Raw genomic sequence first — 19,842 nt, 5'->3', positions numbered from 1 at the left:
GAAGCAGCAGGAGCAACAGTCCACAGGTGGAAGAGGTTCTTGGCTAGTTTATTTTCTCTCTGGAGGGGTCTTCAGGGAGAGCAGTCCCGGCTGCTCAGGCTGTGGAGAGAGAGTGGGTCAGGGCCCAGCTTAGTCCTGAGGACCCAAGGGCTGGAAATCAGGGAGCAGATGCCCAGGTTGGGAGCTTCAAGGGTCCTTCTGTGGCACTGGAGGGCAAGCCAGGAGAGAAAGGGTGGGGTAGGGCAGGGGAGGTTCCGTACCAGATGGGAAGGAGTGGCTTTTGATGAAGAGTGGCTGGGAATGGTCCTGGTCTGAGTCTGAGTCTGAGTCCCAGGAGGGGAGCAGAGGGCTCAGGCCTTGGTGCCCCCTGTAGCCTGCGGGAGCGACAGGTGCAATTCTGGCCTTTCACCCACAGACCCTGAATGTGACCCTTGAGTGGCATCGTGATCAGGGGCCTGTGTCCCTTACGTCACTTGAATGTGACCCAAGGTGATACCAAAGTATGACGACCTCAGGGATCCTTGAATTTTACGGCACAGATCCTTTAAAAATATCCCAGTGATCTTGAGTGACCCCGGGATGGAAATCTTAATGGGCCCCAAAACACCCCAACAGATGTGACCCCCAAATATAGCCTCTGAACATGACCGCCATGTGTGAAACTGGAGAATGACCCCCCTACAGCCCAGAGTGCACCTCATCCCCCCTCACCCTTGAGGTTCGAGGCCCTGAGGCAGCCCCCAGAGGATATGAGGCCATCAAAGGAGTTCTGCAGCATGTGCACAGCAGACCTGCAGGGAGACAGGGAGCTGGGGGTCCTGGGTGGGGGGAGGGGCATGGCGGGGACCAGGGGCGGGGGGTGGTGGTGGTGGTGGTGGTGGAGGTGAGTCCCCGGGGGAGAGGGAGGCCTGGACTCGGGTGTGGGGTGGTGGGGGGTTCCAGTTCTGGTAGTCACTGCTGGATCTGATTGGTGGGAAGGCAAGGCAGTTGAAGGTCAGGAGTCAAAGGTTAGTGTGGGGGCGGGGCATCACCATATGTCACTCAGCTCCTTTTGGAGGTCATCCCTCCAGGAGCCACTGCCTCCTGATGGCACCTCCTCCGTCTCTGGCCAGTTGGATGTCTCATACCCCTGCTGCTTCATCTTGGTCAGGACCTAAGGCCGGGGGTGGGAAGTGTGTGTGAGACAACAGTGGTAAGAACCAGAATGGTGAAAAGCGACCCTTATTTAGCACTGATGATATGTCAGACGGCCCTCAAAGTGTTTTGCACGCAGTCCATGCAGCATACCCACTACACAGATAAGGAAACTGAGGCCCAGAGAGGTGAAGTGACTTGACCACAGTCCCACAGCTGCTAAGTGGCAGAGCCGAGATTTGAACCCGTCCTTCTGGCTCCAGTATGACGGTGGAGGCCAGCAGAGAGTCCCATGTCCCCGACTCACATAGGGTCCCCGCCCTCTCCGCTCACCTTGCGGCACTTCACCTGTGTCTTCTGCATCTTCTGGATGTTCACCAGGTTCTCTGTGATCTCGTCCTCCTGAGCCTCTGTGGGGGGAGGGGACTCAGGGGGGCCAGAGCAGCAGAAGGACCCCCCCTCCTGACCGTGGGCTCCAGGCACTCACGGAGCTTCTGATAGATGAAGGTCACCTCCTCCCGCACCAGCTCCAGCTCCTCCCACAGGAACTTCTTGCTGAGGGGACAGTGCAGCCTAGACCCACATTCCCTGCTCAGCCTTTGGCCTTCTATTTCCTGGTCTTCTGGTCTCCCTTTTGCCCACCCGCCTCCTCAAGCCTCCTCCAGCTGTCATGTTCCCATCCCCCTAGGATCTGTCCCCTCCCCAACCTGCCTGTTAACCTTGCCCCTCCTGCCTCTACTCCCCCACCTCCGATCTCCCAGCCCCTTGTCCCCTCCTCCTGGCCTCCAGCCTCCCATTCTCTCAGCCTCTCATTGTCTGGCCTCTGTCTCCCCACCTTCTGCCCCTCTGACCTCCCAAACTCCCCAGCATCTGCCAGCCTCAGTCTCTCCTCCCTCCGGCTTCCCATATCATGTCCAGTTTCCTGATCTCCTGGCCTCCCTCCCCATCTCATCTCCAGCTTCCGGTCTTCCTCCTCCTTCCTCCTGCCATCTGGCCTCCCAGCTTCCCACACTTCCCCACTGCCTCCTCACCCCCCCCCCATCTTGTCCCTCAAACCTTCCATGGCCCCCAGGTCTCCTTACTCCGGCCTCTCCTATTTGTCTCATCCCACATCCCACCTCCAGCTCCCTCTCCTTGGTCTCCCTTCTCTGCCACAGCTTCCAGGCTGCCCTCCTGGTGACGCCCACCTGTCCCGGATCTCCTGGGCCAGCAGCTGCAGGCAGCGAGTGGTGCGGGTCCTCTGTACCTCCTCGCTGTCACGCAGGGTCTTCTGTAGCCCCTGCAGGCCTTGAGCCAGGGCCCCATACAGCTCCTGGCGTCCCTGCTCCACACCCCACTTGGGTCCCTCCTTCTCTGTCTGGCGGCTTATAGGACTCAGCACCTCTGCAGATTAGATGGGATCATGACTGAGCCCCAACCACACATGAGCCCACCTTTGAATGCACCTGGCCCTAACCCTGACCAGAACCTGACCCTGACCCAAGACCCACCCAACTTCTTTCACTTCGGGCTAACCCAGCTGACCCCAGCAGGACCAGCCTCCAGCCTGACTTTAACCCCTGGCCGGTCCTCGCCTTCAAGCTGTTGGATCTTGATTTGCTGCAGGCAGCTCTCCTTCTCCAGCATGGTCACTGAGTGGTTCAGGAACTCAAAAGCCTGCGGGAAAGAGGTCAAGGTTGGGGGCAGGAGCAGGTGTGGGGGAACAGGGCCAGAGGTCGCCCAGGGCAGGGCAGAGGAGCCTCACCTTGGTCTGGGCCTGTAGCTGGGCCTTGAGTGACTCCAGTTCACAGCGCAGGAGCTTCTGGGAGTCAGGAATCATCATGGTGGACTTAACTATGAGCAGAGGTAAGGGTCAGCTGAGGCTAGGAGGAGTGGGGGCAGGGGCAAGGTCAGGTCAGAGACCAGCAGAAGCTCAGGAGAGGGTGAGGGGTTGGAGGCTGTTGAGGTTGAGGGAGAGACAGGAGTATGGGCCAAGGTCAGGGGCAAAACTCAGCTGAGGCTGGGGGAGGGCTAAGTGGGCACGGGTGGTGTGGCTCCTCCCAGGCTGGGACAGAGGGTGGGGGTAAAACCAGCGGGTCTTCCAAACATAGTCTTGTTGGGAGAGAAGTTTCTCACCTTTGACTTTGGAAGAGTTGGTCTCCAAGGGCTTCTAGGAAAGGAGGACATGTGGGTAGTAGAAATCCATCCCTGTGCTTCTCCTCGCACACCCCAACCCACTGTATGGGGTTGGGTGTGAACTGGGTCTGCTGAGTCCTGGGTGTCCCAGACCCCGAGTGCACCCCTCCCCCACTAGCCCACACATGGTCAGAAGTATACTCTTGTGGTTTGTCCCCTGTGTGTGCAGACCTGGAGGCCGCCCCCAACAGCACATCTGCAGAGCCCTGTGTCTGGACTGGGCTCAGGTAATGGCCCTCCTCCTTAAGGGCAAATGACATAGACAACATCTCCCAGGGAGCTCCCACAGCCCCAAAGCACAACAGCACATAAGCATTGAAACACAACTACAGCCATGCAAGCTCAGACACAGCCATGCACACCAGGTGGTTAAGAACCTTAGACCATCTACTCACACTCAACTCAGACACACAGCCATAACCACAGACCCACAGGCAGTCATGTCCAGAAACTCTCACAGGTTGTATCACTCACTAAGAAACACAACCACACATCCGCTCCATTCATCCCTTCATCCATTCATTTAAGACATTTTTAGTGTGGGCTGGCTGAGCGTTGGGTGCTGTTCTGGGTGCTGAAGTCACACATCATAAGGGTTCCTGAGAAAGACGCACCCCTCCCCCCGGGGTCCCTTCCCTAAGCCCCACAGCGGTAGAATGTGGTGTGGCTGGGAGGTGTTTCCCAGGTGGGGATGACCTTAGTGGTGTTGTGATGCCTCTTCAGAAGGTCCTGATCATTACACTGCTCCCGCGAGTCTGGGCTCTGGAAGATGGGAGACCCATATGACTGAGGCTCCAAGTCCCTCTCTAGCCTCCAGTCTATACTCGGCACTGTGTTCTCAGAAGCAGCTGGTCCCACGATCTCTGGCTCTGGGGTCCTGGACCAGTGAATTGTATAATTCAAGGTCTTGTCTGAGGAAGAGCCTGAACAGGGGGGGTGGTTGGGGGAATGAAGTGGTGAGGGCTTTCTGAGGACCAACCCAGAGCACTCCAGCCCCTCCCAGCTCCCCAACCCCAGGGAAGCCGCTCAACAAACCCCAGTACTTGTCACACTTCCCGTTAGCAGGCAAACACCCGTTGGAGGGCAAGGGAGATGCGCAGTAGCAGGGCGCAGAGTAGTCAGGGTCCTGGGGTAGGCCAGCCAGAAGAGGGTCGCTTCAACAGGGGGAAACAGGGGGCTGCACTGAGACCAGCCCCCAAGTCCTGACACTCCTAGACCTTCCCTAATACCCCAGAGAGGTCTCAGCCCTACACAGGGCCTCCCAGTTATGGCAGAAGCAGGAGCTGGATGAAAGATGATCCCAGCCCCAGGCACTGGGCTGGGTAGCGAGAAGGATCCAGAAGACCCCCACAGGAGAAAGTGAGGCCTCAGAAGAGCCTAAAAGCAAAAAAGGATCTTAACACTGGGCACTAATGGAAAGGCATTCCTGGCAGCAAACAGCATGAACAAAAGCTTGGAGGTGTCAAACCGCATGCTGTGTGCTGGTAAATTCAGGATGGCTGAAGGTAGGGTCCAAGAGGAAGCAGGGGGAGGTCAGCAGGTCAACTCAAGCAAGGCCTTGAAAACCAAACTGGGGAATTTAGATCTGCCTCCCCAGGTAAAGTGGGAGCCATGGAGTATGAGCAGGAGAGGCAAGGCATATCTATTTAGTAAATGTCAGCAGAACTGGAGTCGAAGCCCTGTGCTAGCTGAGGCTGGGAATCCGAGGAAACTCAGCTCTATAAAATCTTCCTTAATCCATTTTTTAAGCTCTTATTTTCTGAGCACCTCACTGAGTGCTGGGCAGTATCCTAAGCACTCACTTCACAATCATCTTATGATTTGGGAGCTTTTCTTCTGCCCGCAATGTTCTGGGCTACCCCTTCCAGAATCACTGTCCCAGGAAGCCCTTATTTCCAGAGGCAGTACAACATGATGATTAAGCCAGGGGACTCTCCAGCTGAGTGGCCTGGGTTCGAATCTTTGTTCTGCCCCTTCCCGTCTGTGTGATGTCGGCATTTAACCGAACCTGTCCATGCCTCAAGTGCCCCCAACTGTATAAATGGAATGTCATACTAGCCACTTTACTGGGTTGTTGTGATTAAGTAAATTAACCTATGCCAGCACCTGACATACAGTGGTGGGAAAGTGTCCTCTAACGTCACACTGACAACCTGGGAAATGGGACCAGAGGAGCCCTGGGAGGCTTGAAAGGGAAAAGGGAAGATGCATTTCTGAGCGTCAACTGCAGGCAGGTCCCCAGTCGAGCCCCCTTCTCTTCCCCTTAACCTTCCCCTTTCCCCTCCCGCGTCAGGTGTTTCTCCCGCTGCCTCCAAGAGAATTCTTGGAGGGGAAGGGGGCGGGGTCATTAATCTGAGCCCCGCCCCTCGGGGCGAGAATCCTGCGCCCGCGGGGCTCCAGAACCCCTTCCACCCCCACCTACCACATACCACCTGCTCATGCTCTCCCCTCAAGGACCGCGAAGCCAGTCCCCAGCTGTGACGCTGAAATTTGATCCCGTGGGGACACCATCGCATTAAAACGCGCGAAGCCTGAAGGTAGAGTCACAGAGAGGGGTGGGGCTGACATTTTAGCTCCGCCCCCGCCGATGCAGCCGAAGGTCTTATTGGCGCCTTCCTGTTTCCGCAGGTCTTAGGAGCCGCGGCGTAATTGGATAAAAACCAGGCTAGGGGGCGGGATTCCAGGCTGTTTTCCGCTAATCGATTAGTCAATATCTAAGAGAGTGGTACGGGAGGCGGCAGATCTACGATCCAATTGGCTTCGGGCTCAGTTGGGAGGCGGGATGAATGCTTGGGAGGGGACTAAAGAAGTCCGCGGCCCATCTGCGAGCACAGGAGTGAGGTAGCGAGCCTAGCCCACCCGGCCCCCGAGATCTGGCCTGGCACTTCTGTTCTCGGACTCCAGGGTGCTGAGGGTTGAGGTCTGGGTGCAGTAACAGGGTCGGTGTCCTCGGGATGAGATTTGGGGTTTCCCGGGATTAGATGGGGTGTCCGGAGGTGTTTTGAGGATATTTCTGGTGATATTTGGGACCCTGAGATGTGACCAGGGGTCTTTACTGTTAGAATTAGGTCACTGGGCTGGTTTTGGGGAGTCAATGGGGGGGGGATATCTGAATACCCAGAGCTGCGAGTTTGAGCTGCTGGGGCTAACTGAAATTTTTGGGTCTTGGAGACGGCGTGGATGCTGGGGTCCAGAGAGCCTGAGATCTTAAGGGCTGACATTTGGAGAGGTGGGGTTGGAGGTTGTCTCAGGATTGTTCTGGGTCTTCCCCACCCGCATGCCCGGGCTGGTAGCCCTTTATCTCTGCTGGGTTAGCTGTGACCCTGCCGTTAAGCATGGTCACAGGCTGAAGACCATGGGGCAAAGGTAAAACTCTGAAAGACCCAATGCCTCTTTCCCAGGCCTGCAAGATGGAGAAAGGTGGGAATCCAGGAAGCCTGACTAAGATGGTCCATCTACTGGTCTTGTCGGGGGCCTGGGGCATGCAAATGTGGGTGACCTTCATCTCAGGTAGGGACCCTCCACCTGAACATCATGGGTACCCAGGGTGTAGACAAGAATGAAAGGATACCTGGAAGTTTCCTAACAGGCATGTGGTTCCCTATACCCTACAGGCTTCCTGCTTTTCCGAAGCCTTCCCCGACATACCTTTGGCCTTGTGCAGAGCAAACTCTTCCCTTTCTACTTTCACATCTCCATGGGCTGTGCTTTCATCAACCTCTGCATCTTGGCTTCGCAACATGCCTGGACTCAGCTCACATTCTGGGAGGCCATCCAGGTATGCGGGCTTGGGCTCCACTGTCTTCTGGACATCCATTCCCAGAACCCCACTGAGTACCTATGGCTACCCCTTTGTGAGAATTAAAAAACAAACAAGCAACTGCACCTTCCTGGTGGATACAAAGCTGGGCTCTGGATACCCTTGAGCAGTGCACAGCCTGCACAACTATCCCTAGCAGCCCTACCTATTCCTCAGTGTCTCCCTGCTGGCTGCTGCTCTCTCTCTTTCCCCTGGCTGGGCCTGCTGCCAAGTTGTGGTGACTCAGCTAGGTTGGGGCAGTGACCCCAGCTCATTGTTTAAAAACCAGCCTGACTGGGAATTTACAGTCCCCCACACATTTCCCCAGCCACAAGGAAGGGAACCATCTCTGCATCTCATATTTCTCTATCCTGCCTTTCCCCTGCCCCCATTACGTTCCTCAGATGCGGGCAGGAAAGGCTTGACAAGGGTTTCAAGAATAATCCCAAAGAGACAGAGAGGATTTGGGGTAACTAGAAGTTCGAGGACTTTCTGTTCACTCCCGGTGGGCCCAATCTCAGCTTCTGGAGTCTGGTAGGGACCATTGAGGAGATGGGCCCTGTCTTAGGCTCTTTTGGGGGGAAAGAGTTATGGTGCTCTGTCCCAATCTGGGGAAGAGAGGTTCTGGCCAGAGAGATACACCCAGGGTGGAGACAAGGCTGTGTTTGGAAACTTCCAGTCTGGGTATCAGAGGAGGAAAGGCTCAGAAGGTTTTGGGTGAGGGGGTGAATAGAGGAGATGGTGACGGAACCTTTCCTTGGGAGCTTCTGGTTTGAAAGCTGGAGCTCTGTTTGGGGCCTCTGGAGTGGGTCTGGGGAAGGACAGGGAGGCCTGGCTTGAATCTAATCTAATGCTGTCTCATCCCCCTCTGGGCTTTGAGGACGCAGGAGGACCCTCCCTGGGACCCTTCCTTCCTGCCTCCCCGGCCTGACTCACCCTGTCCTCCTCCCACCACCCTGCCAGCTCTGCCTGATGCTCCTGAGCCTCTCAATGGCCGCCGTCAACGCCCGCTGGCTGGAGCCCCGCACCACAGCTGCCATGTGGGCCCTGCACAGGGTGGAGAAGGAGCGGGGTCTGGGCGGGGAGGTACCTGGAAGCCACCAGGGCCCCGATCCCTACCGCCAGCTGCGGGAGAAGGACCCCAACTACAGTGTCCTCCGCCAGACCTTTTTCCGCTACCACGGTCTGTCCTCCATTTGCAATCTGGGCTGTCTCCTGAGCAATGGGCTCTGCCTTGCAAGCCTTGCCCTGGGCCTTGGGAGCCTCTAACGCCCACTTCCTCTCTGGCCCTGCTGAGGCCCCAGATGTGAATAAACACTTCTTTGGAAAGGGCTGCTGTCATTTTTCTCCAGCTGGAAAGTGGGCAAGAGGGGTAAGCAAAGGTAGAGCCGAGGGCCTTCATTACCATAAACATGCGGCATGATCTGGGGTGTTAGCTGTTGCACACCCCAAGCTCTTCCTGTAACGGTGCGCCTTTATTGAGCACCTGCTGTGTGCCAGGCAGGGCACTAACCATGACACATTACTATATTACAGTAACAATAGCCAGTTCTGAGCCCCAGGGGACTATCCTGTTTTCCACCCCATCAACATTGGGGATGGCCACAGGACTTGCTGTGGTGGCCAAGGAAGTGTGAAGAGTCACTTTTTTTTTTTTTAATTTTATTTAGTTATTTGACAGATCACAAGTAGGCAGAGAGGCAGGCAAAGAGAGAGGCAGGGAAGCAGGCTCCCCGCTGAGCAGAGAGTCCGATGCGGGGGCTCGATGCTAGGACCCTGGAATCACGACCTGAGCCGAAGGCAGAGGCTTTAACCCACTGAGCCACCCAGGTGCCACTGAAGAGTCACTTTCAAAGAGAAGTGTGCAAGGCAGAGTGTAATGAGCTACATTTTTCCTTCCCCACGATGACCGGTATGAGTGAGAAGCACACCTCCGCCGTTGAGTGCCAGGGAGACTGTGGGGCTGCCTGTTACTGATCATATGCTGGCCCTTCCCGATGCATGTCATCTCCATACATCCGTGTGGCTCTTGGAGAGAGCTGCTATTGTTCCCACGAAGTAATGGGGACCCAGAGAAGCCCAGCAAGTGGCTTCAGATGTAGTCATTGGGATTTGACTCCAGCAAAGCCTGCAGATCTTCTCATGCCTTGAAGAAAATTCTGGGGCCTCACGTAAGGCCAGATGCCAAATTTCCTTGTGTCTGGCCTCAGGCAAAGAGGTGCCTTTCTCTGAGGCTCCATTTCCTTATCTGGAAAAGGTTCAATTCTAAGGGACCTGCGGAATATTTCGCAGGGACCTAGCCCTCTTTAGGGACCTAGCCCGCAGGGGCCTAGCTCTCGCAGGCCTGTGAGGTAGGGATTCTTGTTAGGGACTGCTGGAGGGATGGGGGCAATAGGCCCCACTCGGTTAAGTAGCACGTCCAAAGTTAAACCGCACAAGAAAGTGGGGGAGCTGGGATTCGAACCAGAATCCACGCTCTTCATTTTCCTGCAAAGAGTAGGAGCTCTACACATAGTTAGGAAAAGTGAAAAGTTTATTGTTGGGGGGCGGGCCCTAGGCTGCTCCCAGCTCCGTGCGGCGTCCAACCCCTCCCCCCTCGCCCCCCCCTCGCCCCCCCCCGACCCGCGTTCGCGAGCCCCGCCCCGGACCGGCCCCGCCCCGCCCCGCCCTCTCCGAGGAGCCGCCCCTCCTCCCCGGCCTGGGCGGAGCCCGCGCGGAATCCGGGTGGCTGCGGGCAGCGGCGGTGGCGGCGGCGGTGGCGGCGGCGGCTGCGGGGTCGGAGTTGCGGCTGGGGCCAGACCGCAGCGAATTCGAAGAAGGAACGCCCGCGGACAGCGCCCCGCCGACGCGAGGTAACCCCTTCCGAGGGACCGCATCCCGCCCCGCACCTCCGAGTCCCAGCAGGTCTGGGGGGCCGGGGGCTAGAGGGGGGGCCCGGGGCCCAGGGAACAAAGGCGGGCGGTGGGGGAAGGCCTCCTTCCCTCGCCCCCACCCAGCTGGGCTGCTCGGGGAGCGTTAATGGGGCGCGGGCGGGGCAGAGAGCCCAGCTGGGAACAGGAGATGGGACCATATGGTGATGGGAGGAAGCTCCTGAGCCCCCCTGCACTGGCGGGGGCGCCCCACATCCAGCAGGGGGACAGGGCCGAGCCCTCCGGGGACCCTTATCTAGTGCCAGGCGTGAGGGACGGTGGCCAGATGGTCAGGAAGAGGTGGGACCGGCTGACAGGTGGGCTGGGTCTGGGCCTGGGGAAAGGGCCCCAGTCTGGCAGCCCTGCCCAGCATGAGGAAAGGTTTCCTGCCTCTTGTCTTCCCCTCCTCAAACTCGTTCTCCCGGAACACCGGGTGGGGCTGAGGGCTGGGCAGGAAAGCGGGCTGGTTCGGTCCTCTTTTAAAATGGAAAAAAGCCCCACAGGCTGTTGAGAAATAGCTTTGCTAAGGGTTCCTCTGCCACTGTGCCCTCAGTTCACCCAGGCCTCCTGGAGCCTCCCTGTGCAGCACAAGGCGTGGCCATAGACAGCTGGGGAAACTGAGGCCTAGGGAGGCAGTGAGTGAGGGCTAAGGACCCAGATGAAGCAGCCCAGCTTCTTCAGATTAACAGGAAAGGAAGGATCAGGGGTAGAGGGGAGTGCGGCTTGCTTAGAGTTGAGGACTGTCACTGCAGACTCTGTGGGTTGGGGCTGGGGTGAGTCAGCCCTGCCCTGAGGGAGATGGGGCCCACCCCTTTGACAAATAGAAGGTGTCAGGACCCATTTGGGGCTAGAGCTGGGCTTTAAACCCGGGCTTTATCCGCTAAAACCCCATTCCCTGTGGAGGCCAGGGATGGGGTTAAACTCAGCGTTGCGGCAGGGGGTGGGGGTGGTCAGGGCAGGTATCCCTGCCAAAGTCAACACCCAGGCCATGAGGGGGGGCTCTAGCCAGCTGGCAGGCCCCCCTCCCCCCAGCCCACACCTGGGCCAAGCCAGCTGCTCACTCTGGGGCAAAGTCCACACCTGTACCTTCTGCAGGGTCTGGCTCCTCAGTGGCCAGAGGAGGCACCCCATGTGCCCCCCACAGCCTGGGCCCTGGCATTGGATAAGTGTCCCGGTTTTCCAGAGCAGGACTCTGAAGGCCAGAGAGAGCAAGGGATGTTCTGAGGTCACTTGGCCTCCAAGGGGCAGAGTCAGGATTTGAATCCAGGTCTGGCGTATATGCTGGAGCCATTCCTCGTTTTATTTTTCTTCAGGACTCCAGGCCTCCCCGCCCGCCCCTCTAGAGGCTCTCTGCCAAGATGGCATCAGCTGGAGACCCCCCGACAGGCCCGCGGGATGCAGCCGACCAGAACTTCGACTACATGTTCAAGCTGCTGCTTATCGGCAACAGCAGCGTGGGCAAGACGTCCTTCCTGTTCCGCTACGCGGATGACTCCTTCACACCTGCCTTTGTCAGCACCGTGGGCATCGACTTCAAGGTCAAGACGGTCTATCGCCATGACAAGAGGATCAAGCTGCAGATCTGGGTGGGCCAGGCAGCCGTTGTGGATCTGGGGCAAAGGGACAGGGGTCTTTGTGCTGGCCCAGGAGGGGCTGGGGTTCTTCCAGAGACATCCCTGACAGGGTGGAGGACTGTGGGGAGGGGCCCTGGGGGAGAGAGAGTGGCCCAAAGTCAGGGAGGGGGCTTGGGGTAGGTGTGAAGAGTGGGGGAGGGGCGGATTATCTCGAAGGTGACTTCATCAGGATGAGGAGACTATGCTCTGCCCTATAGGGTCTGAGGGGCAAACAGCTGCTAACCCAAGGCGGGTTAGAAGTCCTGGTGACCAGTGGGGAAGAGGTGTGGGTCCCATTGCAGGATCCCCCACAGACCTGTGCGCTCCTCAGAGACATGCTCTCGCTCCCAACATGGCCGCTGCCGATGATGATGAGCATGGTGTTGTGCACCAGGGTGTCAGCATGGAAACTGCACTCTCTGGCCCGGGTGGCGCTTGTTTGGGGTCATGGAGTCTGTTCTTCGAGATGAGGTCCAAGTCTGTGAGAGGCCACTGACCCCTCAGACTGGGAACTCCACAGAGGCAGGGCCATGCCTTCCGTCAGGTTGGGGCTGTGAGCACTGGGTGGTGGCCTGCTTAGGGCCCTGCAGGGGTGGCGTGGGGAACAGGGTAGCTTCTGGTGGCCTGACCCTGCTGTGTGTCTAGGACACGGCGGGCCAGGAGCGCTACCGCACCATCACCACAGCCTACTACCGCGGAGCCATGGGCTTCCTGCTCATGTATGACGTGGCCAACCAGGAGTCCTTCGCCGCCGTGCAGGACTGGTGAGTGCTCGCAGACCACTGACACCCTGACCTTCACCCTATCCCTCTGACTCTCCCATTTCTAGCCTCATGGCCCTCAAACTCCACAGGGCCACGCAGATCAAGACCTACTCCTGGGACAACGCTCAGGTGATCCTGGTGGGGAACAAGTGTGACCTGGAAGATGAGCGGGTCGTGCCTACTGAGGATGGCCGGAGGCTCGCCGATGACCTCGGTTAGTGCCCAGCCTGGACCCCAGAACCAAACCCCAATCCCCACCCTTAGGGCCCGGGTCCAACCACAGGGTTGCCCTTTGAGGCTCTGCTCAGAAAAATACCCACAGGTATGCCACCTTCTGCATTTAATTTCAGGGAATTCAGTGACAGATCCTCCCCACTGTCCTGGGAACCCAGCCTGGGCAAAAACATTGCTGGAAATGTATCCTCCAAACATCCCACTCGTGTGGGAAGTAGCGAGTGTCTCAGATCACAGCACTGTTGGCGGGAGGGACAAGAACTGTTAGCAACCTCCTGAAAATCTCACGGCGGGGACGTCTCGAAACATAGAGCACAGTGACGTGGCAGAGCACTACGCAGATGTGAGAAGGGACAGACGCGTTCTTTACGCTCTGCTGTGGCAACATCTCTGGGATACGGGGCTCGGGGAAGAGCGAACGGCAGAGAAGTGGGCCTGGCTGCTTCCTTTAGTTCGCAGCTCAGCAAATGTTTTCTCGAAGGGCCAGACAGGAAGTAATCTGCAGGCACAGAGTCACTGCCAGCGCCCTCAGCTCCACCTGGAAGCAGCCAGCGAGCTTACAGGAAGGAGTGTGACCGTCAGTAAGACCTGGCTGACAAAAGCAGGTGATGGGCCAGATCCGGCCTGTGACTCAGAGTTTGCTGACCCCTGCAGGAGTGTATAAAAATATATATGAATAAGAATATACACTTAGGTTTGCCCAAAGAAACTCCAGAAGGATATGGAAACATCTAGTAACAGGGGCGGCCCGTGTGCATCCAAGAACTGGGGACCAGGGCCCTGGGATGGGAGGAGTTTTCAGGCTACGTTTTTGAATTACATAAATGGAAATTTAGGCTAAAAGGAAATTTTTTTTTTAAGGTTTTATTTATTTAAGAGAGAGAGAGAGAGTGCATGAGTTGGGGGGAGGGGCAGAGGGAGAAGCAGACTCCCCACTGAGCAGGGAGCCTGAAGCAGGGCTCCATCCAGGACCTCAGGATCATGACCTGAGCTGAAGGCAGATGCTGGACTGAGCCACCCAGGCGCCCCTAAGCTAAAAGGAAATCTTTCCTGGAGTATTCTAGAATTCAAAGCCCTCCATAGAACTTTCGTTGCAGGAGGCAACGTAACCACCACCTCAGGGGAGGGCTCGTAAGAACCCAGACTCAGGAGCTCGATTCCCATTCTGCAACCCAGTAGCTGTGTGACCTTGGGCACATCGCCTCCCCTCTCTGTGCTTCCATTTCTCCATCTGGAAAACAGAGTGAAAACCGTGTCTCCTTCAGGGCGCTGTTAGAAAGATGAAATAAGCCAACATGGGCCCTGATTGAACATTAACTTGTATTCGTTCTCCATCACCTTGTGATCTTGCTTTTGGTAATTTCATCTGTCTGGGCCTGTGCTTCCACTTGTGTGAAATGGAGGTTACGAGAGCCCCAGCTCATCAAGCTGTCATGGGGACTAAACGAATATGACATAAGGCCAGTGTCACAGTCTGGCACACAGGCGGTTGTATCTGAGTGTTAGCTAGCATGATTGTGAACTCTTTTTTTTTTTTTTTTTAAGATTTTATTTACTTATTTGACAGACAGAGATCACAAGTAGGCAGAGAGAGAGAGGAGGAAGCAGGCTTCCTGCTGAGCAGAGAGCCTGATGCTGGGCTCGATCCCAGGACCCTGGGATCATGACCTGAGCTGAAGGCAGAGGCTTTAACCCACTGAGCCACCCAGGCACCATGACTGTGAACTCTTGTTGATGCTTGCACACAAAGCTGTAGGCACCCCATAACGGCCCACAGATCCTCAAATATTTACTATCTGGCCCTTTACGGAGAAAGTTCAGGGACCCTGGACTACACACAGTCTTCTTTTTTTCTTACCAACTATTTGTTGGACAGACTGGGTCTTTGTTCGAGGGAATCTCCCATTTGAGATCTGGCTGTCTGCTCCCTTGTGGTGTGATTGAACTTGCTCCCCTGTTCCCTGGGCTTTCTGGGCGCTCCAACTGGGGTCTCGTCTCCAGCTGTGATGGGGAGTCAGCCTGTACATTTGGGGCTAGATCCCCAGTCAGTCATAGAACTGGTGAAATCAGCTACAATTCCCATCCGTGGGCTGGATACTTACAGATGTTGCCCCCACCTTGCAGAGAACATCTAATGACTAGGGTGAGGGGGCTTCCAGCTCCATCATAAAGTTTAAAATACTGGCGTACGGAGCAGGAGACAGAATTTGATGCGCACGTGTACGTGCAATACCCCCTACAAACCCAACCCCAGTAATTGTGTACTTGTATTTTTTTTTAAAGTGGAAAGCAAAATATCAAAACACCAGTAGTAATTGTTTCTGGATCATGAGATTATAAATAGCTTTTCTACTCATCTGGCTATTTTTTGGTAGTTTCTAACTTTAATTAATTTCTTCACTATTTATAATCAGAAAAAAAAAATAGCATTACAAAAAGAACTCAGATTGTTTGAGGCAGAGCCATGCACAGATAAGGAAATGCCAAGCATGGGATGCCTGGGTGGCTCAGTCGGTTGGGCACCTGCCTTTGGCTTGGGTTGATCCTGGGGTCCTGGGATCGAGTCCCACATTGGTCTCTCTGCTGGGCGGGGACCCTGCTTCTCCCTCTGCCTGCCATTCACCATGCTTGTATACTCTCTTTCTCTCTCTCTCTCTCTGATAAATAATTAAATAAAATCTTAAAAAAAAAAAAAAAAAGGAAATGCCAGGCTTGCCTAGGAAGACAGTGGTGTGACAGTGATGATCAGTAGGCTTGGGGTAGAAGATTTGAGTTCATGCTCTGCCTCTGTCATTCAATCCATCATTCAGCGAATAGTTTCCAAGCACCTGCTCTGTGCCAGGCACAAGACAAGGCTCCTGCCCTCCCCAACCTGGAGTTCTAGTAACAGAGACGGCTAGTAAATGGATAATTACACACACATAATTCTTTAATTGTAATTGCATTTTTATAGTACAGCATGACAAGTGCTGGGAGAGGGCTGTGTTTACCCTGCACTGTGTAATGGGGTGGGTGTTTGAATTTCTGGCCCAGCTGGGTGGGTGTTGTGGGTGTGGATGTTATCTCGGACCATTCCGGGCGGTAACCCCCTGTAGACAGAGCCTGAGCCAGCCTTTTAAGGGTACAAGAAGGATTGCCATGTACCCCTTTATTGTTAGGTCGGCAGCCCACTTTTTGTAGCTGAGGGACCATGGGCGAGTCCCCAGAGCCTTTGTACTACCTTCTAGCTTTTGGAGGACAAACTTTTGTAAATTAAAAAAAAAAATGTTTATTTTTTATTTTTATTTTTGATAGAGAGAGTGGGGGGCAGAGGAAGAAGGAGCTGGGTTCCATCCCAGGCCCTGAGATCATGACCTGAGCCAAAATTGAGCATTCAACGTTTAACCCACTGAGCCACCCAGGCACCCAGGACAAGCTTTTTGTTTTTAAATGAAAGACAAGTTAGGGGCGCCTGGGTGTTTGCTGCTGCTGCTGCTTATTTATTACCATTATTGCTACTGCTTTTTTAAAATTATTTATTTATTTATTTGACAGACAGAGATCACAAGTAGGCAGAGGCAGGCAGAGAGAGAGAAGAGGAAGCAGGCTCCCTGCTGAGCAGAGAGCCCAATGCAGGGCTCAATCCCAGAACTCCAGAATCATAACCTGAGCTGAAAGCAGAGGCTTTAACCCACTGAGTCACCCGGGTGCCCTGAGATTTTGTTGATTTATTTGAGAGCACACTTTAGCATGGGCACAAGCAGGGGAGGGGCAGAGGAAAAGGAAGAAGCAGGATTCATCCCAAGGACTTGAACCCAAGGCCCCAGGATCATCACCTGAGCCAAAGGCAGATGCTTAGCTGACTGAGCCACCCAGGTGCTCCTCATTATTGCCACTTTTAATATGTTCTGTGGGTCAAGACTGTGGGCATCGCAGACGCCCTGTGGACGCTGGGAAACCTACCATTTGTTACATGCCTGCTGGGTCCTGGAACATTACTAGCTAGACTTGCAGCCATTGCTTTGTGACAAAGAGACTGTTGGCATAGCCCCAACAGGGGCTGCTGCCACAGACTTTTATCAGCATCAGCATTGTTCCCTTTTTACAGATGAGCCAACTGAGGCTTCGAGAGACCAAGGCACTCGGTCAAGGTCTCACAACCGCATGAAGGGCAGACCTGGGCTTGGAGACCAGGTTTGGGTGATGTCACAGCCCCGGCTCTGCCCTCTGGGGGTCTCACTGCTGTTCCCACCTCGTGTCCTTCCAGGTTTTGAGTTCTTCGAGGCCAGCGCCAAGGAGAACATCAATGTGAAGCAGGTCTTTGAGCGCCTGGTGGATGTCATCTGTGAGAAGATGAATGAGTCCCTAGACCCCAGCTCCAGCCCGGGGAGCAATGGGAAAGGCCCGGCCTTGGGGGACACCACGCCCCCTGAGCCCAGCAGCTGCAGCTGCTAGAGATGGTCCCCAATCCCTGCCTACCCCTTCCGGCCTTGGCAGGGACTGTGACTGAGGCATGAGCCACAAGGGCTGTTTCCAAGCTCAGGGTGCCCCCTTCCCTCCCGCCGGCTGCCCTGGCTCTTGCATGACTTCCGACTTGCCTGAAGAGCCTTAACACAAGCTCCAGGCCCTGGGGATTCTGCATGGCAGAGTCTGGGGGCACTGACATGCACGAGCTTGCTGCCTTTCAGGAATCCTAACAGAGGGAGGGTGGGCAGTGTGTCCCCCCAGTCTGGTGGGAGGGCCTCCACAGTGCCTTCTGGGGTTAGAACTCTCATCCTGGTTCATTCTGTGTGGGGCATTGCCTGGTGTTCACCAGCTGGTCGAAGATGCTCATTGTCTTCCTCCTGTAGGGTGGGTCCTTAGAGTTCATCCTTGGGAAGTGGAAGGCGATGCCTTTCTCGGAGGCCCCTGGTGTGGTCCCAGGCCTGCCTGTGAAACTCCTCAGCCCTCAAGCTTCCAAGGCAGGGAGGTGATTTTAGCCCCCGCAGACCCTTCCCTGCTGGCCTGCAGACCCTCTGCCTGTGCAAGCCGAATTAGAGCAGCTTTCCCATTGTAAAGGGACAGGAAGTCAGAGCCCCCTCACCCCAGCTTCAGGGACCCCAGAAGTGCCTTCTGAGCTTCCCCAGGATTTCGCATCACCCACACTCCCGCCACTGTTTTGACTTATCTACTGTAGCATCTCCGATTCCTGGAATGAATTCTGGAATTCTGGGTCCCATCAGGCTGGGCAGAGGATGGCCCAACTCGTGGAGTTCCCACTCGGGACTTTTTGCCGGAAGTTAACCTCAGAGCCAGGAGCCTGGGCCCTCCCACCCATACCTGCCTCTCCCGGGCCCCATTTGGCTGGTGATGTTTTAAGCAAGGTCTTTCCACATCTCACATCCTGCTAGAGAAGGAAATTGAGCAATGTTCCCATCGCCGGCCCTTGCCGGCAACCTGCCAATGGAAGGACTTGGGCTCCTCCCCATCAAGGACCCTTGAAGACCCAGAGCCCTGTTTCCTGAGCCACATCATCAGTGGGGACCAGAGAGGTGATGTTTCCTACTAATGGAGGAATGGAGGATGTTTCTCCTAAGGGAAGCTATAGGGTTGGGCTGAAGGGGCAAGAAGGCAAGATTGGGTAATTACTGTTGCTACACACTCTTCACAGATGTGCTTGGGAGTGGCAGGCTGATGGCAATGGGCTGGGAATCAGTGTCCCTGGTTGACACATGATCGGGGGTCCCCAGCTGGCAGGGGCTCCTGCTGGGAGCTTATGTGCAGTCTGGGGATCTCTATCTTGATCTCCACCCCACCCCCACCCCAGCCCAGTGGCCTTCCTGCCCACCCAAGTCCAAACTCCAGTGGCTTGGCTCCTGTTTATGGCCCGGAACACCAGCTAACATCCCAGAATTTGACAGACCCAGGGAGGATGGTCTAAACAGATGGTTTGAGTTCCACCCCCAGGCCCTGCCACCAAAACCACTTGCTATACAGCTTTAAAAATCTCAGCCTCCTCCTCCTGCAAGCGAGGAAGATCTGGTTCAAGTGGAACTTGGCTCTTTCTAGAAGCTCTGCTTTGAATTTATTTCTAGAGGGCCCAATTCGTCCCTTACCAAGGGCTGCCCTTAGATCTTCAAAGTGAGGGCATCTCTGTAAGTCAACAATCCAGATGACAGGTGAAATGGTCAAGTTCCTGGAAACACATACAGTGAGTCTGGGGAATGTTTGGGGGCAGGAGTCAAAAATGTTGGTTACTTTAACATAAAAGAGAAATTAAAGCAGCTATTTAAAAAAAAAAAAAAAAGAAGCCAGTTAAGATGCATCATGGGCTGTCAAGATTCTGTGGGCTAGTCCATTTTCCTTAAGCTGCTTGCCAGAAAAAAAAAAAAAAAATGGTGGATCAAAGTGCCATTATCTAAGGGACAAGCCAACTTGTCATAGCCCGCATGATAAGGGGGAAAAAAAAAAAAAAAAAAGCTCTGGTTGTGCCTTCCCCTTGACGTGAAGTAAGCCTCGTGTTCATATGTGATTTTTGGACAGTTGAGCTTTAAGTAGTAACAGACAGCTAGCTACCCCTCGGTCTTCTCAAAATTGGGAATAATGTAGGAAAGGGTTTTTTTTTGTTTGTTTCTTCTAAAAATATAAGTTTTTATTTTATAATTTTGGGTGGGAGGCTTCACTCACGACAGTCTCTGGGGAACGAAAACCACTGTCCTGGGAGATCCCACGGGCACAGGGGTGGCAGCAGTGGCTGGTCGGAGGGATGGAGATTTGTTGAGTTTACAAACAAAAATGAAGCCAGAGGCTGTGGGAAAACCACATTTTAACTCCAAGGGGACTGGGGTCTGGAGAGGGAGCCTGAGACTGGGTCCTACATTCTCGGCATTGGCTTTAAGCAGTTCATTTTTCCACGGCCATGACCACAGTTGGGGGTTTGGGGTTCTGCTTTTTTCATTTTCTTTCTTTCTTTGGCCTTCTCAGAGATCATGCTCTTGGGTCTTTCTCTCCTATCTGTTCCAAAAGGCAAGTAAGGGGCGAGATTTGGACTCCGTGTTGAAGCAGTAATTCCACGAACTGGCTTCTCCCCTATGATCCCCAAACACTACGGAGTGAGCTCCCAACTTGGGTCATTTCTGTACCAAACATGGTTCTCCCGTGGAAGAAATTCTTTGGTGTCCACTCAGAAAGACAAGCACGTTTATCCACAAGAGGAAATAAAGCCGTCTGTCCCTGTGCAATTTTTCTTTTACTGC

General features: G+C 55.0%; 3 protein-coding genes across 19 annotated transcripts; 2 read left to right on the top strand and 1 right to left on the bottom strand.

Annotated features, from left to right (window-relative positions):
* Positions 1-32: 32 nt before the first annotated feature.
* On the bottom strand, positions 33-5,870 carry CCDC159 (coiled-coil domain containing 159). 10 transcript variants are annotated; one of them, XM_059160029.1, is made up of 13 exons: positions 5,732-5,869; positions 4,353-4,463; positions 4,006-4,232; positions 3,250-3,283; positions 2,879-2,967; positions 2,709-2,790; positions 2,322-2,517; positions 1,622-1,707; positions 1,468-1,544; positions 1,032-1,153; positions 712-791; positions 261-374; positions 33-99 (listed from the first exon to the last, which is right to left on the bottom strand). In XM_059160029.1, exons 1-13 carry the CDS (start codon positions 5,823-5,825, stop codon positions 95-97), a joined length of 1,317 nt encoding a protein of 438 aa, XP_059016012.1. In that variant the 5' UTR covers positions 5,826-5,869; the 3' UTR covers positions 33-94. The 10 variants fall into 10 exon arrangements, 9 of the variants coding, with proteins under 9 accessions (XP_059016012.1, XP_059016013.1, XP_059016014.1 ...); XM_059160030.1 differs by having other exon boundaries at positions 1,622-1,689; positions 5,732-5,868; XM_059160031.1 differs by having other exon boundaries at positions 4,345-4,463; positions 5,739-5,868.
* Positions 5,871-5,960: 90 nt separating this feature from the next.
* On the top strand, positions 5,961-8,437 carry TMEM205 (transmembrane protein 205). Of its 7 annotated transcripts, none has more exons than XM_059160016.1 (4): positions 6,016-6,150; positions 6,711-6,819; positions 6,924-7,087; positions 8,072-8,437. In XM_059160016.1, exons 2-4 carry the CDS (start codon positions 6,720-6,722, stop codon positions 8,375-8,377), a joined length of 570 nt encoding a protein of 189 aa, XP_059015999.1. In that variant the 5' UTR covers positions 6,016-6,150; positions 6,711-6,719; the 3' UTR covers positions 8,378-8,437. The 7 variants fall into 7 exon arrangements, with proteins under 7 accessions (XP_059016004.1, XP_059016003.1, XP_059015999.1 ...); XM_059160017.1 differs by having other exon boundaries at positions 6,111-6,248; XM_059160018.1 differs by having other exon boundaries at positions 6,119-6,214.
* A 1,365-nt stretch (positions 8,438-9,802) lies between these two features.
* RAB3D (RAB3D, member RAS oncogene family) lies at positions 9,803-19,827 on the top strand. Of its 2 annotated transcripts, none has more exons than XM_059160014.1 (5): positions 9,803-9,960; positions 11,331-11,603; positions 12,276-12,394; positions 12,484-12,608; positions 16,875-19,827. In XM_059160014.1, the coding sequence occupies exons 2-5, from the start codon at positions 11,376-11,378 to the stop codon at positions 17,060-17,062; spliced, it is 660 nt and encodes a 219-aa protein (XP_059015997.1). In that variant the 5' UTR covers positions 9,803-9,960; positions 11,331-11,375; the 3' UTR covers positions 17,063-19,827. The 2 variants fall into 2 exon arrangements, with proteins under 2 accessions (XP_059015997.1, XP_059015998.1); XM_059160015.1 differs by having other exon boundaries at positions 9,805-10,012.
* The last annotated feature ends 15 nt before the right edge of the window (positions 19,828-19,842 follow it).

Source organism: Mustela lutreola, chromosome 2 (genome assembly GCF_030435805.1).
Source record: "Mustela lutreola isolate mMusLut2 chromosome 2, mMusLut2.pri, whole genome shotgun sequence".
Taxonomy (NCBI): domain Eukaryota; kingdom Metazoa; phylum Chordata; class Mammalia; order Carnivora; family Mustelidae; genus Mustela; species Mustela lutreola.
The sequence above is the reverse complement of the archived record's forward strand: the minus strand, read 5'-3'. Positions and strand labels throughout refer to the sequence as shown.